The sequence below is a fragment of the Nothobranchius furzeri genome, chromosome 14, assembly GCF_043380555.1.
Source record: "Nothobranchius furzeri strain GRZ-AD chromosome 14, NfurGRZ-RIMD1, whole genome shotgun sequence".
Lineage (NCBI taxonomy): Eukaryota > Metazoa > Chordata > Actinopteri > Cyprinodontiformes > Nothobranchiidae > Nothobranchius > Nothobranchius furzeri.
Window position 1 is genome coordinate 18283708 of NC_091754.1, and position 17084 is coordinate 18300791.

The 17084-nt window shown below is 42.0% G+C and overlaps 1 protein-coding gene across 8 annotated transcripts in view; it reads left to right on the forward strand.

Moving 5' to 3' along the window:
- Positions 1 to 17084, forward strand: part of fmnl2a (formin-like 2a) — a 65312-nt gene that overhangs the window by 25491 nt on the left and 22737 nt on the right. For all 8 annotated transcript variants that reach the window (XM_070543952.1, XM_070543954.1, XM_015966633.3 and 5 more), the window contains exons 3-5: positions 1562 to 1642; positions 11935 to 12011; positions 16699 to 16782. In XM_070543952.1, coding sequence (XP_070400053.1) covers positions 1562 to 1642; positions 11935 to 12011; positions 16699 to 16782 — 242 coding nt within the window. The remainder of the gene's footprint in view (positions 1 to 1561; positions 1643 to 11934; positions 12012 to 16698; positions 16783 to 17084) is intronic.

Genomic DNA, 17084 nt, shown 5'->3' on the forward strand with positions numbered 1-17084 from the left:
GTTTGGTTGTTTACCTCTCCAGATGAAGTGAATATGTCCTTAAGATCTTTCTGTATACTGGGGGAGGGGGGGGAGGGGGGAGGGGGTAGGAATAACCCTAAGAAGGCGCTATACAAGTACAGACCAGTTTTTGTGTGACTTCCTAGTGTACTTAACGTCTTTGAGAGCCCATGTTTGAAAAAAACGGGCAGAAATCAAATAACTGAAGATATTTTCTGGTTTCTGAATAAAGAAAAGTTGCATCTTCTCCCCTAGTCCTGTGTTTGGGTTGTGCACCCTGATACATCTGTTGATGGTCAGATATACAGTACAAGCAACTTAAACCTGTCCGATAAGATTCAGCCCATAAGCCTGAAAACAAATATCATAGCAATTTTTTTCATACCTGCTGTAAATATTGCAATATCAAAAAGAGACGTGACTTTTGGCTTCAATAGCACTTTTAAGCTATGCTGCCATCTTGTTGAAAATGAATGTTTATGTTTTTGTTTATGTATGTATGTATTTATGTATGTATGTATGTATGTAAAATGAACCCATTGGCATTTTACGTACAGCGGATGGAAAACCATGTTCCTGATCAAATATGAGTTTTTCATGACTTGACCCAATCATAACTGTAGATATGGTAAACGTGTTTGGCAAACCACTCGGACATGTAAATAATGTCCCATATCATCAAATGAAAAGAGCAATCTCTTTTTACTTCCCCAAGGGTCCAGTTATAGCGCTTTCCCAACAGCACTACTCAGCGTGACTCGTATGGGTGCGGTTTGGTTTGACGGCATTTTCCAACAGCACGGTTCTGTATTTCCCACACATTGAGTTTGTTTGCCTACCACGCTGCAGCAGGACCTGCGATGTGACTATCAGACACACGTACATCGCCATTTTGATGCTCAAGCGTAACACCGTGTAGCTCTCATTCAGTACAAGCTTTAAATCCACACATTAAAGTTTAATCTCCTATTTTCCGATACTGTGTGAGTACTGATCATTATGACGTGCTCAGCCTGATACAAATACCGTTTACCGCTCAACACACCGACCCAAATCCCAGATTAATCTCTTGTGTAGATGTTTATAGAACACTAGTGTGACCTGTCGTCTGTGGCTGGGTGAATTGTTCACACGCCCTGACGGTGCTTTGGTGTTGCAGCTAATAAAAGGAGAAATCGTCACCTCGTGACATTTGATTTGTGTTTCTAGTGACGCTAGAACAAAACAACTTCTTTATTCTGTAACTGCTTTCGTTTCATCAGAGATTAAAAACGAAACCCACGTGTGGCACCTCTTTCAGGGTCTGTTGTGTATTAAACAAGTTGCTATTTTATAAGTGACTTCAAGTCGAAGATGATGTGCAGTTCCCATCAAAGGCAGGATTACTCCCAATGTTTAATTAACCTGAAGTCTAATCAGATTTGCAGTCGGCGTTCCTGGAACATTTGTGAGGGTTTTTCCCCACTTATCTTGTGTGAAACAAAGCAACATGCGTGTTATTATTTTGTAATCCCATTCCACTTTTTTTTACTCATGTTTTTTTGTTCTCTGTGTTTCACAGGAGCGATTCCAGGTGAAAAATCCACCTCACACGTACCTCCAAAAGCTGAGAGGTTATCTAGATCCTGCAGTCACAAGAAAGGTGAGCACACCAGTCGTTTCCAGGGGCCACGGCAGCTTTTCCTTCCCTACTGACGTTCTATTGCTTGTCTAGGATATCCCAGCTGCTGAGGGCAGGGGTTCCCTGGGAGACAGCTTGAGAATTTGAGTTGCAAAACTGTGAGGCTTAGTAAAAAAGGAGACGGTTGTTCATCATGAACGCCCAGTCTGGAGAAACCTTCGTAAGAACAATAGAATGGAAGGGCAAGAATAGATAACCAAACAGAGTAATGGTAGCGAGTGTCAAACTAACTGCTACAATGACATTTCCAGCAGAAACCGTCAGCAGTGACGGAGCTACACCATAAAGTGTTTCTATATCATCTGGGCAGCCAGTTTTTTGGCTGTTTGTCTTGGATGTTTGGAGAGGAGGAGGAGGGGCTCCTCAAAGAGGAGCATCAGCCAGCTCTCAGGCTTCGCCAGAATTGAGTCTTTTTGGCCTGGATGCATGAGCTGCGGGAGGAAGGCCAGGAGATGAGGCGCTGTGATAAACAAATTAACCAGCAGACCTCGCCAGAATAAGAACAAATCACTGAATAATTCAATCTGCACTGAGTGTGGCTAAAATTTCAAACCGCTAGCACAGCATGAGCAAATTGAAACTGTGATGACTGTGATACCAAGGAAAATGGCAGAAAAACATTATTTTGCAATCTTATAGGATTGCTTAAAAGATATTGGGTATTTTCAAGATCAATGTATTGTAGGGATGTTCTATATCTGCGTTTTTATCGATATGCTGATATAGTCTGATTCTTTCCAACTCTTTCCAATACCGATATTAACCAATGCCAATATATGTGAGGCCTCTCCCTTTCTAATAAAAAGAAAAACTAAATAATTTTAGATAACTATCACCACTTCTCTTCTTTCATGCATTCTTAAAGAGCAAGTCACCCCAAAATCAACTTTTTTCCCTCTGATAAACTATATAAATGAGTGTCTAATTGTGCTGTAGACACATGTAGTCGATAGTTTGGCACTTTAGTGCATCTTAGTTAAAATTAAAATATTCTGTATAAAACTGTCCTGAGTTGCACCGTCTTCAGGTAAAAACTCTGCACTGCATTTGAATTTAAATCTGCCATCGCTATTGGCTAAGACATACCCTATGATGTCACAATGCCGTTGTGAGCCTGTATGTGTATTTGTTTGTGGCTCCGCCCTCTCGGTCTGCCAGGCATTTGTTACATTTTTCAACCAGGAAATGGGATTAGAGTAAGACTCTGGTAGGTGGTGACTTGCGCTTTAAATTTTAAACTTAATCTGTCTTGAAAATGACAACTACTTCAATTTAACTTAGGCCAGTTGTGCCAAACAAACAAAAAAATCTAAAAACTAAACCTCGGATCTGTAAAGGTTGGTTTATGCTTGACGCGTCCACGAGGTCCGCACAGCTCCGCGCGGCGAAATTGCGTCATTTTAACAACCACGCGCCTCCGCACGGCCCAAAATTTCCGCAACGCGCACCTAGGAAAATTTCTAACCACGCAGACGGTCGGACGCGGAAAAACATGGTGGACCGGCAAGAACTAGTATGGCAGAGGTTCGTAAATACAGACATTTGTATGCTTCAGCTCTCGGAGATCACCGTGAACAACATGTTGTTAATAATTCTTGGAGAGAAATAGCTCGCACTGTCGGAAAAGACGAGGACGCTGTTAAAAATGCTGGAATGCCGTGTTGTAAACAACAGTAATTTGTACTTCTACTATGGTGTAGTGTTGGATGCATGTCGTAGAGCTCCATGCTGCCCTCTACAGTTTGGGAGAATATTGGCTCGCCACAGAGACGAGCCGCACGAACCATAAACGCTGCGAGTTGTGAAGCGCGTTCCATCCGCGAGCCGCATCACCAAGCGGAAAGTGAATGCGTCAAGCATAAACCAAGCTTTACAGTAGGGATGAGCGAGTACACCACTATCTGTATCTGTATCTGTATCTGTTCAACCAACTAAATTATCTGTATGTGTACTCGGAATGGGCGTGGCATAACCCGGAAGTGGGCGTGGTTTAACCAGAAGTGGGTGTGGTTTACATCAATGTATTGTTTTAAGTCTGAAATTGATATGGATTGATCAGAAGTTGCTATGTGTTATTGTTTGTTTGAAAACTATTTACAGAGCAGCCTCAGAATTGAGATTAAATATTTTTGATCACAATAGTAAAGGAACTTTTACAGAACAAGTGTTTCAATAAAATCAGAACATTAATATTTAGGTGCATGGATTAATACATCTACATCCTAGTAGGAACTAGGAAATATGAAATGCTAGAACCAGACACAACTTTATTACTATTTTTATTTTTTATTTTATTTGATTAAACTGATTTTTTTCTAAATGTTCTTGGCATTTTCCCACACAAAGTTAAACAAAACAATGTTGAATAATGTGTGTGTGTGTGTGTGTGTGTGTGTGTGTGTGTGTGTGTGTGTGTGTGTGTGTGTGTGTGTGTGTGTGTGCGTGCGTGCGTGCGTGCGTGCGTGCGTGCGTGTGTGTGTGTGTGTGCACACATAGAGAGATAGCGAGGGGGAGATGGAGAGAGAGGGAGTTCAAAAAAATAAAAAACCCGACCAGAGCGGAGGTAGTGACAACAGCACGCCAGCTCTGTCTTGTCAAATGCACCATGTCAGTTTCGAAAAAAGTAACTTTAAATATTCAACTGAAAAAGAAGCGAGCTGAAGAAAACCTAGGGAAAACTGAAGAAACGTGAGAAACAGTGAAGCAATCACAGCGAGATCCGTTACTGTCTGTGTGTGTGCGTGAATGAACAGGACGGACGGACTGCGCTCCCGGCCGGCTGCAGTTTTGTGTGTAGGGAGGGGGCGGGCACTCTATGTGACTGGCCAATCACAGAGCGTGAAGACAGTCAGTTACCCAATGAGGATTTTCCTTCAGCACGATTACAGATATTGACTCGTTTTACTCGTTTCATGCTCGTATTCGTCAAAAATGCTTTATCCGTACCGGATACTCGTCTGAAACGAGTATCCGGCTCATCCCTACTTTACAGTTTAACATTTTGAGTCAGAGGAGAAGTAGATGAAGAGTTTGAAGTATAACCTAGGGATCGGTACTGTATTCTGTACTTTTTAAGGCACCGCCCAATTTCCGTGGTACCAACCAAGGACCAATTCATGTGGTATGAAATGGTGCCTTGTTTTGTTACCATCGAGTTCGGTACTTGATTTCCCAAGATGGACAGCAGCGCATACAAGAGCATTATGTCATCAGTCGCTGTAGGCCTCGCAGGATCGCAAAATCTCTCGAGTTTATGCCATCTGCTTTTAAACCAAAAAGAAGGAAATCCTGTTTGATATTGCTGTTTGATGTCATATGATGTTTCTCTCCACTACCAGGATTAAAGCCATGAGAAACACACTACTGCACTTCTAGAATGATGCTGAAAGAAAAATGTAAATAAGCCATTAAGTCACACGTATATATATGAAATCGCAACGCTAGTCTTTTATTTAGAAAATTACGGGGGGTTTTGCACTGAAAATGTACATGATTTCCTGTCTAGTCCTATGTTAACTGCAGAAATTCTCATGTCCCATAAGCGGCTCGTGGTAAAAGTAGAACCTGATCCTACCTTTAGCAGCGCGGCGTGCAGCTTCTGGGAAACGCCTGAATGTCTCTGCGTCGCATCTAGTTTGAATCATCCCATAGACTATAATGGAATCTATTTGAAGTGGTGACGTTCCGCTGCTGATGCTTCCAGTGTGAAGTAGGGCAATTTGTGTATGTTGTGTAAAATAGGGTTGTCACGGTATGAAAATTTAACCTCACGGTTATTGTGACCAAAATTACCACGGTTTTCGGTATTATCGCGGTATTTTTTAAACGGTGTTGCATATGTTCAGAAAGCATTGATAGTCCTGTTCTACACAAACAGAAATAGTTTTGAAAAGGTTTAACAGTGTTTATTAAACCTAAAATAACACAAAGCCTTAGCAAAAGTGCAACTTTTCACAAGTAAAGGAACAAATAGCTTCTTTTTCTGGAACATGTTACAGTAGTCAGTGCAGGTTTAAATTATACAAATCCAAACATTCGAAACATAAACAATATGTAAACAAATCAAAGAAACACCACTTGTTTTCTCATATACTTGTTTTCTTCATTATCAAAATGAAAATCTAAAACTCCAGTCCACACTTGACTTGAAGTCAACCTTAAAAAAATATGTATTTAAAATAAATAGCCACTTTAAACAAATTACTAAAATAACTACTACACTATGTAATCAAATCCAAATGTTCAAGTATAAATGGCATTGAATAAGTAAACAAATCAATGACAAGGAACTAATTGTATATTTCTCTTCATCATCAACAAATAAGATGCTTCATCCAGCAACAGGGTGTCCGTGACACGGTTTAAATGCTGGCAGAGGACGCTGCGGCTGCAGTATATAGTGACTCGATGCATTCTCCCTCAGCCAAAAGTCCTCACGTCATGCATTTAAGCTAAAATGCTAATGTTAACTTACCTTGCACTGGCTGTGGAGTCGTGGGTGATGGTCACTCAGATGTGCCATTAGATTCGAAGAGTTGCTGCCTTTTGCAGACACTTGTTTCATGCACGTTCTGCAAACGGGATAGCCGTCTTCTATTAACTGTCCCTCAGCGTTTTTCAGAAATCCAAAATATGCCCATACTTCCGATTTAGTCTTCTTTGAGGGCGGATGGATGTCCTGGGCGCTGCCTGCTCCTCCTTCGGCCATTATTTCAGCTTCAAAGTATTGGTGCCGTTGCAAATTAAAAAGTGCGTGTGCGCGCCGCGGGAACTTCAGCTGAAGCGACGGTGGCTGGTAAGGGTCATCGCGCCGAAACCGCGGCCACGGTAAACCCACCGAGATAATATAGTTTTTTTAAAACTGGACGGTTATTTTTATTGTCAACTTTTTTACCGGGGTTTACCGCTATACCGGTTACCGTGACAACCCTATTGTAAAAGTTGTTCAATTAAAAGAGTAAAAACCGATACCGATCATTTCCAATATTACATTTCATTTCAATAGCAACCAATAATATCTGACATCCCAATCGTATTCATATAATTATCCTTTGCTTTATTTGCTTTAGACTCCAGTATTGTTGTCGTCATATAAAATTGTATGTTTATATCTGTAAAACTAACAGTTTTAGCCTCTTTTGTTTAGCCCTGATTAGTTGTGGCAGCCGTCCCAAAGTGGGTTAATCGTCTTTGGCGATGTGTGATAGTAACCCAGATCAGTAGACGTGTCTAAAGTTATAAAGAAGTCCAACAAGTATTTAAGACTGAATGAGTCTAAAAGGTGTGAACAGGTTTATGCTGTTGAACTGTCCACTTCTGGATCGACTTGCACCCACTTATGATTTTTATAAAACCCTTTTAAGCATTTTCAAAGATGTTAAAGGTTTACTGTGTCCATGTTTAAGTCTCAGAGGCTCATCCAGACGAGAAAGTGACGTGTTTCTTGTAAAGCTGATCCTATTCCAACACTATTTATGATTAAATTTAATCAAATTTTCTTAAAAATCTGCTTTTGTTCTTGTTGAGAGGTCTAGTCAATGGTTTCCTCTCCTGAACTTTTTTTTTTTTATTGGACCGACATGAATCCTGTTCCTTTTGTTTGCCTTGATTGAAAGTTGAAGTGGACAGGCACACAGGAACGAAGTGAAAGACGAAAGTGAAGAGGGCAACAGCGATGGAGGGATGCTGAATTATAAAAAGCCGGCCGAGGGGGAGAGAAGATAGACAGAAAATGACAGACACACACACAAAAAAAAAGAAGCAGCGGAGGGTGCAGAGGAAAAGAGTTATGGGCTTCTTTCTACAATCTTGCTCCATCCCCTTTTCTTCAACTCAAACAATTGCCACTTTGTGCCACTGTGAGAGAGCTGGAGGTCATTCCCTCTGCTTTCCATAGGCAGGCTCCGTACATTCCTCGGAGCAGCTCATGGCCAATAGGCAGCCAAGGAGGAAGAACTCCAGTCCAACTCCAAGAATGTATCAGCCGTTGATTTGTTTCCAGGATGACCCCTCCTGTGCTCACACCTCCCAAAGTTTTTTTTATTTTCTCCCCCTCAACATTCTCAGTGCTGTATCCCCTTCCCTGTTCCCTCCTGGTCTCCTCCTCTTTCTTTTCTCCTTTCCTCTCATGCTGTCCTCTCTCCCTCCCCACTGTCTGTTACTGCTCTCTCGTGATGCAGCTGGTAGCACTTAAAGTGCGGGGTGTTTGGCGGGGGCTCTGGGAGCCTGCGCAGTACCCTGAAATATGCACATGCATGACTCCTCCCCAATAAAAACACTCTGTTTCTCATCTGCTCGTGCTCCAAACACACGTCGGCCAAGCCCAAAGACGTCCACTAGAGAGAAGACGCCATGGGAACCGTTCTCTTTTTAGTGGACGGTAATAACAGGTTCACTCAGGGCCAAGTTACAAGCATCAGTGCCTCATAGTCAGGGGTGCCCAATCCTGGTCCTGGAGAGCAGGTTTTGGGGTTTTTCTGCTCCAACACACTTGATTAACTGGTTGAATCACCTGCTGATTGAAATCAGGTGTGTTGAAGGAGAGTTAAAACTAAAACAAGCTGGACACCGGCCCTCGAGGACCAGGATTGGGCACCCCTGCTCATAGTGTTGTTTTATGTCACCATTTTAGTAAAATATTTGATTAACCACCAGATGGATATTATTGAAAGTCACAGAAATTCCTCATCTGATATGCATCTACAACTTTCCAGCTTTTGAAATCGGTTAAATCCAACAGCTATTCAACCTACGAGAACACAAAAATGGTCGAGTCAGCCAGTAAAATTCCAATAGAGATAAATATTGATTTTAGATGAGTAATTTAACACATTCTAAGAAGCTGTTTACTTTTTATTTTTGAAATATGATAGGTCACTTGAGTTTAGCATGCAGGCCGAATGTGAAAATGGTCTTCTACCCTTATTTCCTACATTAGCTTCTCTCATTTGCACATCATAATGTAAAGTTAGCATCAATGGACTCGCCCATCTTGGCTTGTGTCCAGGAAGGCTGTTGCTGATTTAGCATCCAGGTGAGGGCGGAACAAGTCTCCGCTAATAGAAGCTAACTGTTAGCTATAGTAACTCCACCACATGGCAGAACTCCTTCAGTCTTGTGTTGTTTGTGGAGATAAAACATCAGTTATGCAAATGGAGTCAGTGATGGTCATGTTGCTGTTAACCAATCATAGGCGAGAAGTCCAAATGTCAGGAAATAAGACTCCTGACTTGTACTTCCTGAAACAGTCACGTCAGAGCTTTTTTTCCCCAGAGTACAACTTACAAGGCTTTCATTCCTACTAGAGACCACTGCAAATGTATTGATTAAACAAGTGAACCACATCTTTAACATATCAAATTAGCGTTTTTGATGTTTTCAAAATTCAACCAAAATGGCCTAATATACCTGTTTGTTTTCAATGGAATGTTTTGTTGTATAGTCATTTATCTCTGACCTATAATTTATTAAGGCATAAAAAGCTCCTAAACTCAAAAGATTGATCAGTGTTGTGTCCACAAATACAAAATTTAGTGAAAAACAAACTATAAATCTGATTAGAAGAAATTTTGATGCTGCAATCCTGTCATAAAAACACAATTTGTTCCAAAATATGAACAGTTAGACAGTTTTTGACACTTAAAGCTGTATTTTAGCAATTGAAAGAGTTAGCACTACCCAAACAAATGGGTATTTTCAGATTTTTAAAAAATACTTTCAGATGTTGTTCATCTGACCTTCACGAAGACTTCTATTGAAAGACATTCAGAAAACCTGGAGAAGTATTAAGACCTTCTTATAGTTGGACTGTTTGTAAATGAAAGCACAAAAGAAGTTAGGATTGGTTTAAAAGTTTTACCATGAGGCTTAAAAGTCGACCTGTGCAGAAATCAGTGTTTTCAGGTCGGTTTTCTGTCCCCATCATGTCTCCTGTGATGTAACCGCTTCATTCCGTCTCATCGGGGATTTCATCCCTTCTGTTGCTACGTTTGATCACCACCGCTTGGCTCTTTTTGTTCTAGTGCTTGTGTAACAGCATGAACAGCCTTTTGTTTAGTGCTGCTGCTGATAACTCTGAGTCAGGATAAAAGCAAAGAGGACCCCCCTCTCCTTATTTTCCTTGTTCAGTAGCCGCTTCATGCCTTGGTGCAGTTTGTCCTTACTCTTCTAACCATTCGAATGCAGAAATGGATTTCTTGACCCATAATATTTTATTTTATTTATCTTAGACCTGCTCTTATGGCTGTGTTACACATCTCGTCACTCCTGGAACATACCAAAATGGAGCTGAGAGTGGGGTTGTAAGGGTAGATGCACCCGAACATCTCTGAGCCAATGTAGCTACGTGCTAACTGAGCTGACTGAGGCTGCAAAAGGTGGCGGGTACTTTCAGCCAGAAAACTGTGGTAGAGCGACTTTGCTATTCTCTGCTTTCTAGGTTGTAACACTTTTGACATGCAGTGCATTTACATGCAGCCAGTAACCCTTTTAAAACCCGAATATTCACAATAACCCGGTTCCGCAGGTCCTTGTAAACACCGCCAAAAACCCGGATATGCCCATAACCGGGTTTTTAAAAACCCGGTTACTACACCTGGGGTAACCCTTTTCTAACCCGAATGTTTGGCCGTGTAAACGCATATCGGGATATCCCCATCAAAGCGTGTGTTCTGCGCATGCTCTGTTCGCAAGGAATCTTGGTCTTTTGAGTAGCGAGACGTCTTGTATGCACCAGAACACCGGAAGTAAACAACAAGTTGGGAGCAAAATGGCGAGTCGCGGCACAGCACCACACTTTTGGAGTGACGAGGAAACTAAAGCGCAAACAAACGCGGTCGCTATCTCTTCCGAACTGGGAAAAATGTTGTTGTTTTCATGGATACCGGAACAAGAGGAACCGTACCCCAACGTCCGCATTTAAATCGGGTTATGCAAGTTAGGGGTAACTCTTTCTATTTATGCTTGTAAACGGGTTATTCTGATCAACTCAGAAACCCGAATGTCGACCTTAACCCGATCATAACCCGGATATTGGCTGCATGTAAACGTACTCATGAAGCCTATTCCCTCCCTGAAAGTGCTAGCATTGATGGCCCATCCAGCACCTGTCAAATTGAAATGCCCCAAGTATTTATAATGTAAAGCTTTATTTACATCTAAATGAATGAGTTGCAAACAATTCACCAACCCGACATATTAAATTAGCATTGTTTAACTGCGTTTTTTGTCACTTCTGTGTTTGCTTCACCTCCGATAGCCAGATATTGCCTCTTTGCCCCCGCGCATGCACACATGGGCGTCTTGCCAAGCAAACAAACTGACATTCAGCTCTGCCAGCCGAGAGAAGACGGGCTGCGCTCACAAACAACAGGTCCATCAACTAAACCTTTTCCAAGAAGAACAGAACCAGACTCTAAACAGAACAACTCTGAGATTTGCAAACCACAAACAGAATGGAACCTTTTGTTTGTTACACTAGGCAGCCTGGCTCTGGCTTCGCTTCCTGTTAAGTTGCTGCAAGGCAAGAACACACCATTTGTGCGCCTTGAGAGGTATGCCCAGAGGCCAGAAAGACTTTCAGAGGACTTTGATAGATGGATGCATCAAGATGCGATTATTAAGAATGGGACGTTCACAATGCTAGGATGAGGTTTTTCCAGAATCATGTGTTTCAGTGGTGATTAAAATAAATGACTTTCGTGATAAAACGTGTAATTTATTAGTTGCGATAAGATGTAAAGAGCATTTCAAGCAATATGGCAAAAAACTGCCCCAGGAAAACATTTCCCACCCCACCTTTAACTGCATGTTTAGGTAGTTGCAACAGCTGTTTAAAATGAAACTGTGTGGGTATTCGATAAAACGGTGCAGCTCCTGTTAGTGGAATCAGCAGTAGTCTCATTATTTAACAGCAACACATGCAGAAAAAGGGAGGGAAAATGAAAACTGGAGGCTTTTTTTTAAACAGTTTCCAGTGAGTCAGCTAGTGGTCTGTAATAGTCTAGTTAATGACTACTTTCATGGTAGAGGAACATAAAAAAAGAACATCTCAATCCCAGTTTTTTCAAAACCTTTTAAAGTCGTTACCGCATTTGTGCTTTCAAATATCTAAATGTTGTTGATGATCTGTCTGTCTGACAGAAAATGTTTCATCACCCAGAATGTTTCACTTCTCTGGGTTCCCACGTGTTGATTTACGGGACGATGATGAAATTTAACTTCTTCCTGTATTTTTTCTTTATTTTCCTTCTCAGAAATTCAGACGGAGGGTACAAGAGTCCACCCAAGTCCTGAGAGAACTGGAAATTTCCTTACGGACCAATTATATAGGGTGAGTCAACTGTGTGGCGCTCGTGTCATGTGCTCCATTATATTAGATTTAAGGGAAAAAGTCAGACATACCAGACACCCGGAGACGCAGACGTCGACACTAAACACCACCACCCCCCACACTCCTATCTGCGCTCTGACCTAATATTACACCCAAAGCCTGCCATGTGGCGATGGAGAAAAGATGAATCGGTGGATTGTTCGGAGCAGCTGACACATGTACGGCCTCCAGAAGGAAAACACATTTCTCTGTCTGTGGTTTATCTGCACAGCTTTTCAAATCTGCAAGCCTGATGAGGTATTAATGTGGATTACACTAAAGAAATCAGGATTTCACAATAGATGAAAGAATTCAGGTATTCCAGGATGACAAGACTGAACGTGTGTCTGATTCTGAGCTGTGCAGTCAGCCTTAAGGAAAGATCAATATCTCATGGAAAGTTGCACATATCCTCCTGTTTCTGAATGCGAGTCTTTTTCTAAAGAATACAACGGTTGCATGACATCACTAATGAGACCTTATGCATGATGGCATCTTTAGAAACCAAACAGAAAACATGTTTGTTATTTAGGATGTAGTTAAGCAACCATTGTGAAAAACACACATTTTGGTGAAATTATGCTGAAAATAAAACACTGAAAAGCATAAAAATTCATTCAAACGGGACATCAGTTTCAGCAGTCTTATTACAGTTTCAGTACCTTCCAGAATGAGCCGTTTCAGGGCTTTGTCACTTTAAGAAAACAAGCTTGAACTGGTCACGCCCACCTTTCCCCTGCTCGCCATTAGCCAAGAAGTGACGATATAAGGGAGGGGCGCATGGTACAGCTTCTGCTTCTCCAGTAGCAGCTCACACTTGCCTGTGAGAGGTGGTTCTATTCTAATTTCCCTGTTTGTGACATCATAAACTGGGATTTTTTAAAACAGCTTGTTTGAAGCCTGATTTATACGCCTGTCAGCTCAGCTGCAGAGTCGCACTCGCGCATTGTCGTAGATGTTTTCCTTTCAGACTTCTCCGATGCTCGGGGAGTGTTGCAGAGCAATTCCCTGCCAGGAAAACGGAGGGCGTCAACTTTTCTGGAGGTCTCTGGTCCACAATAGTGTATTTACAATTGTGTTAATGTATTTCAGACATTTTAAGATGGACAAATTTGTCCCTCCTTCTCCTCCACCTCTCCATGCAGTCGCCACCTCTTTAAGTCTACATTTCATGTCATTTCCTTCCAGGAACTGAAGGGTTGTTGAGTGTCTTCGTACTCCTTGAGTCATGGGTGTGTTAATGGTTTTACTGTTTGACTTTTTCCTGCAAGATGTTCTTCAATCTGCTCTGTGTTTGCTGCTAGACATCTTCAGTACTATTTATTCTTCTGAAGAAGGGAAGCCTACGCTGTTGACAAAATGAAAGGAAGCGGCATTCTGACCAATCGCAGGCATACTCTCTATGTTGCTTTTGAAGGACACTTAAAAAATTGGGCATGTCGTTGTCAACCTCTGAGGGCCTGCTGCAGAGCACTAGCATCAAAGTATCATGGCACTGCGTATCTTCGTGTCCATGCAGACAGAGAAGAATACCACAGGGTATCCGCGGGTCCTTAAAAAGTCTTAAAAAGTCTTAAATTGGCTTTTCCAAAATTTAAGGCCTTAAAAATCCTTAAAAATGACAAACAATCCTTAAATACAGTTTACAAAGGTCTTAAATGACCAAAGACCCAATAAACAAGATTATTTTATTACTATAAAATTTTCGTGAATTTCTAGTTAGTGTTCAGCTTTTTTTTGTGTATGATGTTGGCGTAAGCGGAACCGTACACATGCAGTTGGTTGTGAAAGGGGGCTATTTTTATATGAGCACATTAGCTGGTTAAGCTAGTGGGAGCTTGTGCCATGGGGAAGGGCAAGTTTAATGGCTACTGGATGGCTAATCCCACGTTCGCGACGTGGTTAGCACCGGTTCCAGGCAATAGCCGGAAATTATAGCTTAAATTTGGTCAAAGTGGCCTTAAAAAAGGTCTTAAAAAGTCTTAAATTTGGCTCCCTTAAACCTGTAGATACCCTGATACCATAAATCCGGCTTTGGGCACATAGTTCCTAAAAACAAACTGTCTGAAAACAGATGGATAGATTTTTTTTCACGCTTGGAGTGTTCATAGGGGCAGACCCACATAAAAGATGCAAAAGTAAAGTTTAGCATGATAAGTCCCTTTTTTACTATTATTTTGAACCTGAAAGCTATGGTGCAGTCTCACAGATACCTCTTAAATCTGTTTATCTCAGTCACAACAAACAAGTTCGGGCTAGTTTATTCCTCCCAATACAGAAGTGTTTAGAGGATGAGGCTGCACACTCATAGTTGTTTATATTTAACCAAAATGCCTAAGGAAAACAAAAAATACAAAAAAAAAAAAAAACAACCTTGTGACAGGTGAGTCAAGTCCAGCTGAGACAGATCTTGTGGTTGAATTGAAGCCATTTAGAGATTTTTGTCCTTTTAAGACCTAATCATCACAAAGTAAAGCAGCTTTTTTAATGAAAGTTTTGAGAAAGATTTAACAGATTTATTTTAGATTTTGTGAAAAACCAGCTGCAGTTGGGCGGTCACAGGAGACCTGGACTTCCTTCCAAAGACCGAAGGATTCGACCAAGACGGCCAAAATATTTTTGCAGCAGCAAAAAAGCTGCCCAATCTAAACTATGTCTCCTAATCCTTCTGTTTTTTCTCCTTCCTTTCCTCCCACTTGCCGATTACTTTACTTCCATTTGTCTGCTTCACCCACACACTCACAAACGATCTCCCGTGTCTGACAACACCGTCTCTCTCACTCCGACGGAGTGTTTACACACCGATCGGATTCTGCACTTTAAACCAAAACACACACAACCCGGAGACGGACGGAGCTGCTGAATCACCGTTTCTAAGGATTCTCAGCAAACGTCATCTAGATTACACAAATAATCCAGCCCATCTAGATTAGACAATGAGGCGGAGGGACGTGGAGTGGCTGATGGTGAGGGAGCACAATGTCACCCAGTCAGATGGTGAATAATTGCTGCTGCTTTTCCGAGGTGAAGCTGGGAATTTGATCAATCATGGAGGCTGGGGATAATAGTGGGATTGTCTGGAACCCCCACTGTGTCCATCATGCTGCACTATGGTCACCAACATGTGGTGAATGGCTATATTGTTGTGTCCTGTGGTAATGACCACCATATGGACAGTGAGGCTACACCTCCATTTTATTTTTGGAGCTGTATCCCCGCCAGGCACCGCGCTACTGAACGCTCAATCACAGGCCGTCAAAAGGAGAGCCGATGAAAATCCTTTCTTTTACGGGTAGTGGCACCTTCAGCCAATGGGATTCAGTGAAATAAAATTCATGGTGCTTACTGGTAGAAAGGGGCGGAGCCTTTTCTTTAAAAGAGCTCTACTTTTTTTGTCCAGTTCAACAAAATAAAAGCATGTGGAGGCCTGAATGGGTGGCCCACTTCAGTCTTTTAAAGTAAAACGAGACATTTCTATCATCCCCTGGATTTGTGTGTGAGTGAGTTACTTAGTTAGTTAGTTAGTTAGTTAGTTACCAAAGCTCAGTTTAAGAGTTATGGTGTGAATTCACTTTTAGTTAAGGTTGTTAGGGTTGGGCATAATTCAGCAACAAAAAATGAATGGAAGTCAATGACAAGTCCCCACAAGTGTATCAATCCAAATGTGTGTGTGCCTCATTAATGTGCTGCTAGCTAGGCAGATGTAGACAGTTCTACTTCTTGAGGGCCATGTCTCTGTGCGTGTGAGTGTGTGTGTGCGCGCGTGCGTGCGTGCGTGCGTGTGTGTGTGTGTGTTCTACTCTGAGCCGAGACTCTTTGAATTCTGTTAAAGGGATCACGGCACACTTTTTGGCAAAGCTGAATCTGGATTCTGCTATCGTTTCATGTAAGCCCTTCGAGTTTTCATGCCGTTAGAAATAAGGGTGCCACTTGGCAATGAAGCTCCTCTCACAAATGTTTATATAGATATGTCATTAATTAATCGGTAAACACTTTATAAATCAATGATACATCTTTATTATGCTTAAATTAAGGGACAGAGAGAGATAAAACGGACCAGTTTCTTGACAAAGTGAGCTAAATCGGTCGCCTATTCATTTAATCTAGATTGATATATTAAACATTGTAGACGGAGTTACAACCTTGTAAGCACAGTTAGCATTTGTAAAATTTATATCCATGCATCCGTCTTCATCCGCTTATCCTGGGTCGGGTCCTGGGGGACGCAGCCTGAGCAGAGAGGCCCAGACTTCCCTCTTCCCGGCCCTTTGGGCCAGCTCATCTGGGGGAATCCCAAGGCTTTCCCTGGCCAACAGACATAGTCCCCGGTGAGGGGTCCAGGAGGCATCATAACCACATGCCACAGCCACCTCAACTGATTTCTCTCGATTTGGAAGAGCAGCGGGTCTACTCCGAGCCCCTCCCTGATGACTGAGCCTCTCACCCCATCTTTAAGGGAGAGCCCAGACACCCTGCGGAACAAACAAATTTTGGTCGCTTGTGTCCGCGATCTCATTCTTTCTCAGTCATATTTCCTTAAAACATTGTCTAACATGTAGCAGTAGTTTAGCTCATGGGATTGTTTTGACTAACGTGTTTAAAAGTGTCTCTGTAATATTTATATGTTGTATTTCCTTACTTGGTTCAGGTGGGTGAGGGAGTTCCTAAATGAGGAGAATAAAGGCCTGGACGTTCTGGTGGAGTACCTCTCTTTTGCACAATACGCCGTCAAGTAAGTCACTGCACAAAAGCCTGAACAACGACACTATTCTGCACAGCGGCTGACGTGTCTCCTCGCAGTGCCAGTGCCACCGTCGCGGCTGCCTGGCCGGCAGAGACAGAGTCCCTCATGGCCCATCGCCGACAGATTGTGTATTCTAGCAGCCGTATGCTGCAGCGTCTGTGTGATTGTCACTCTCCCATGCCCAGGCCAAAGAAACTCAGTCAAGTTTTTAGCACACCCCTTTACATTAACGTGTGTTATTATGGTCTGTCCGCTTTATGGACGCTTGGTTGTAAAACAGTGTTTGTGCA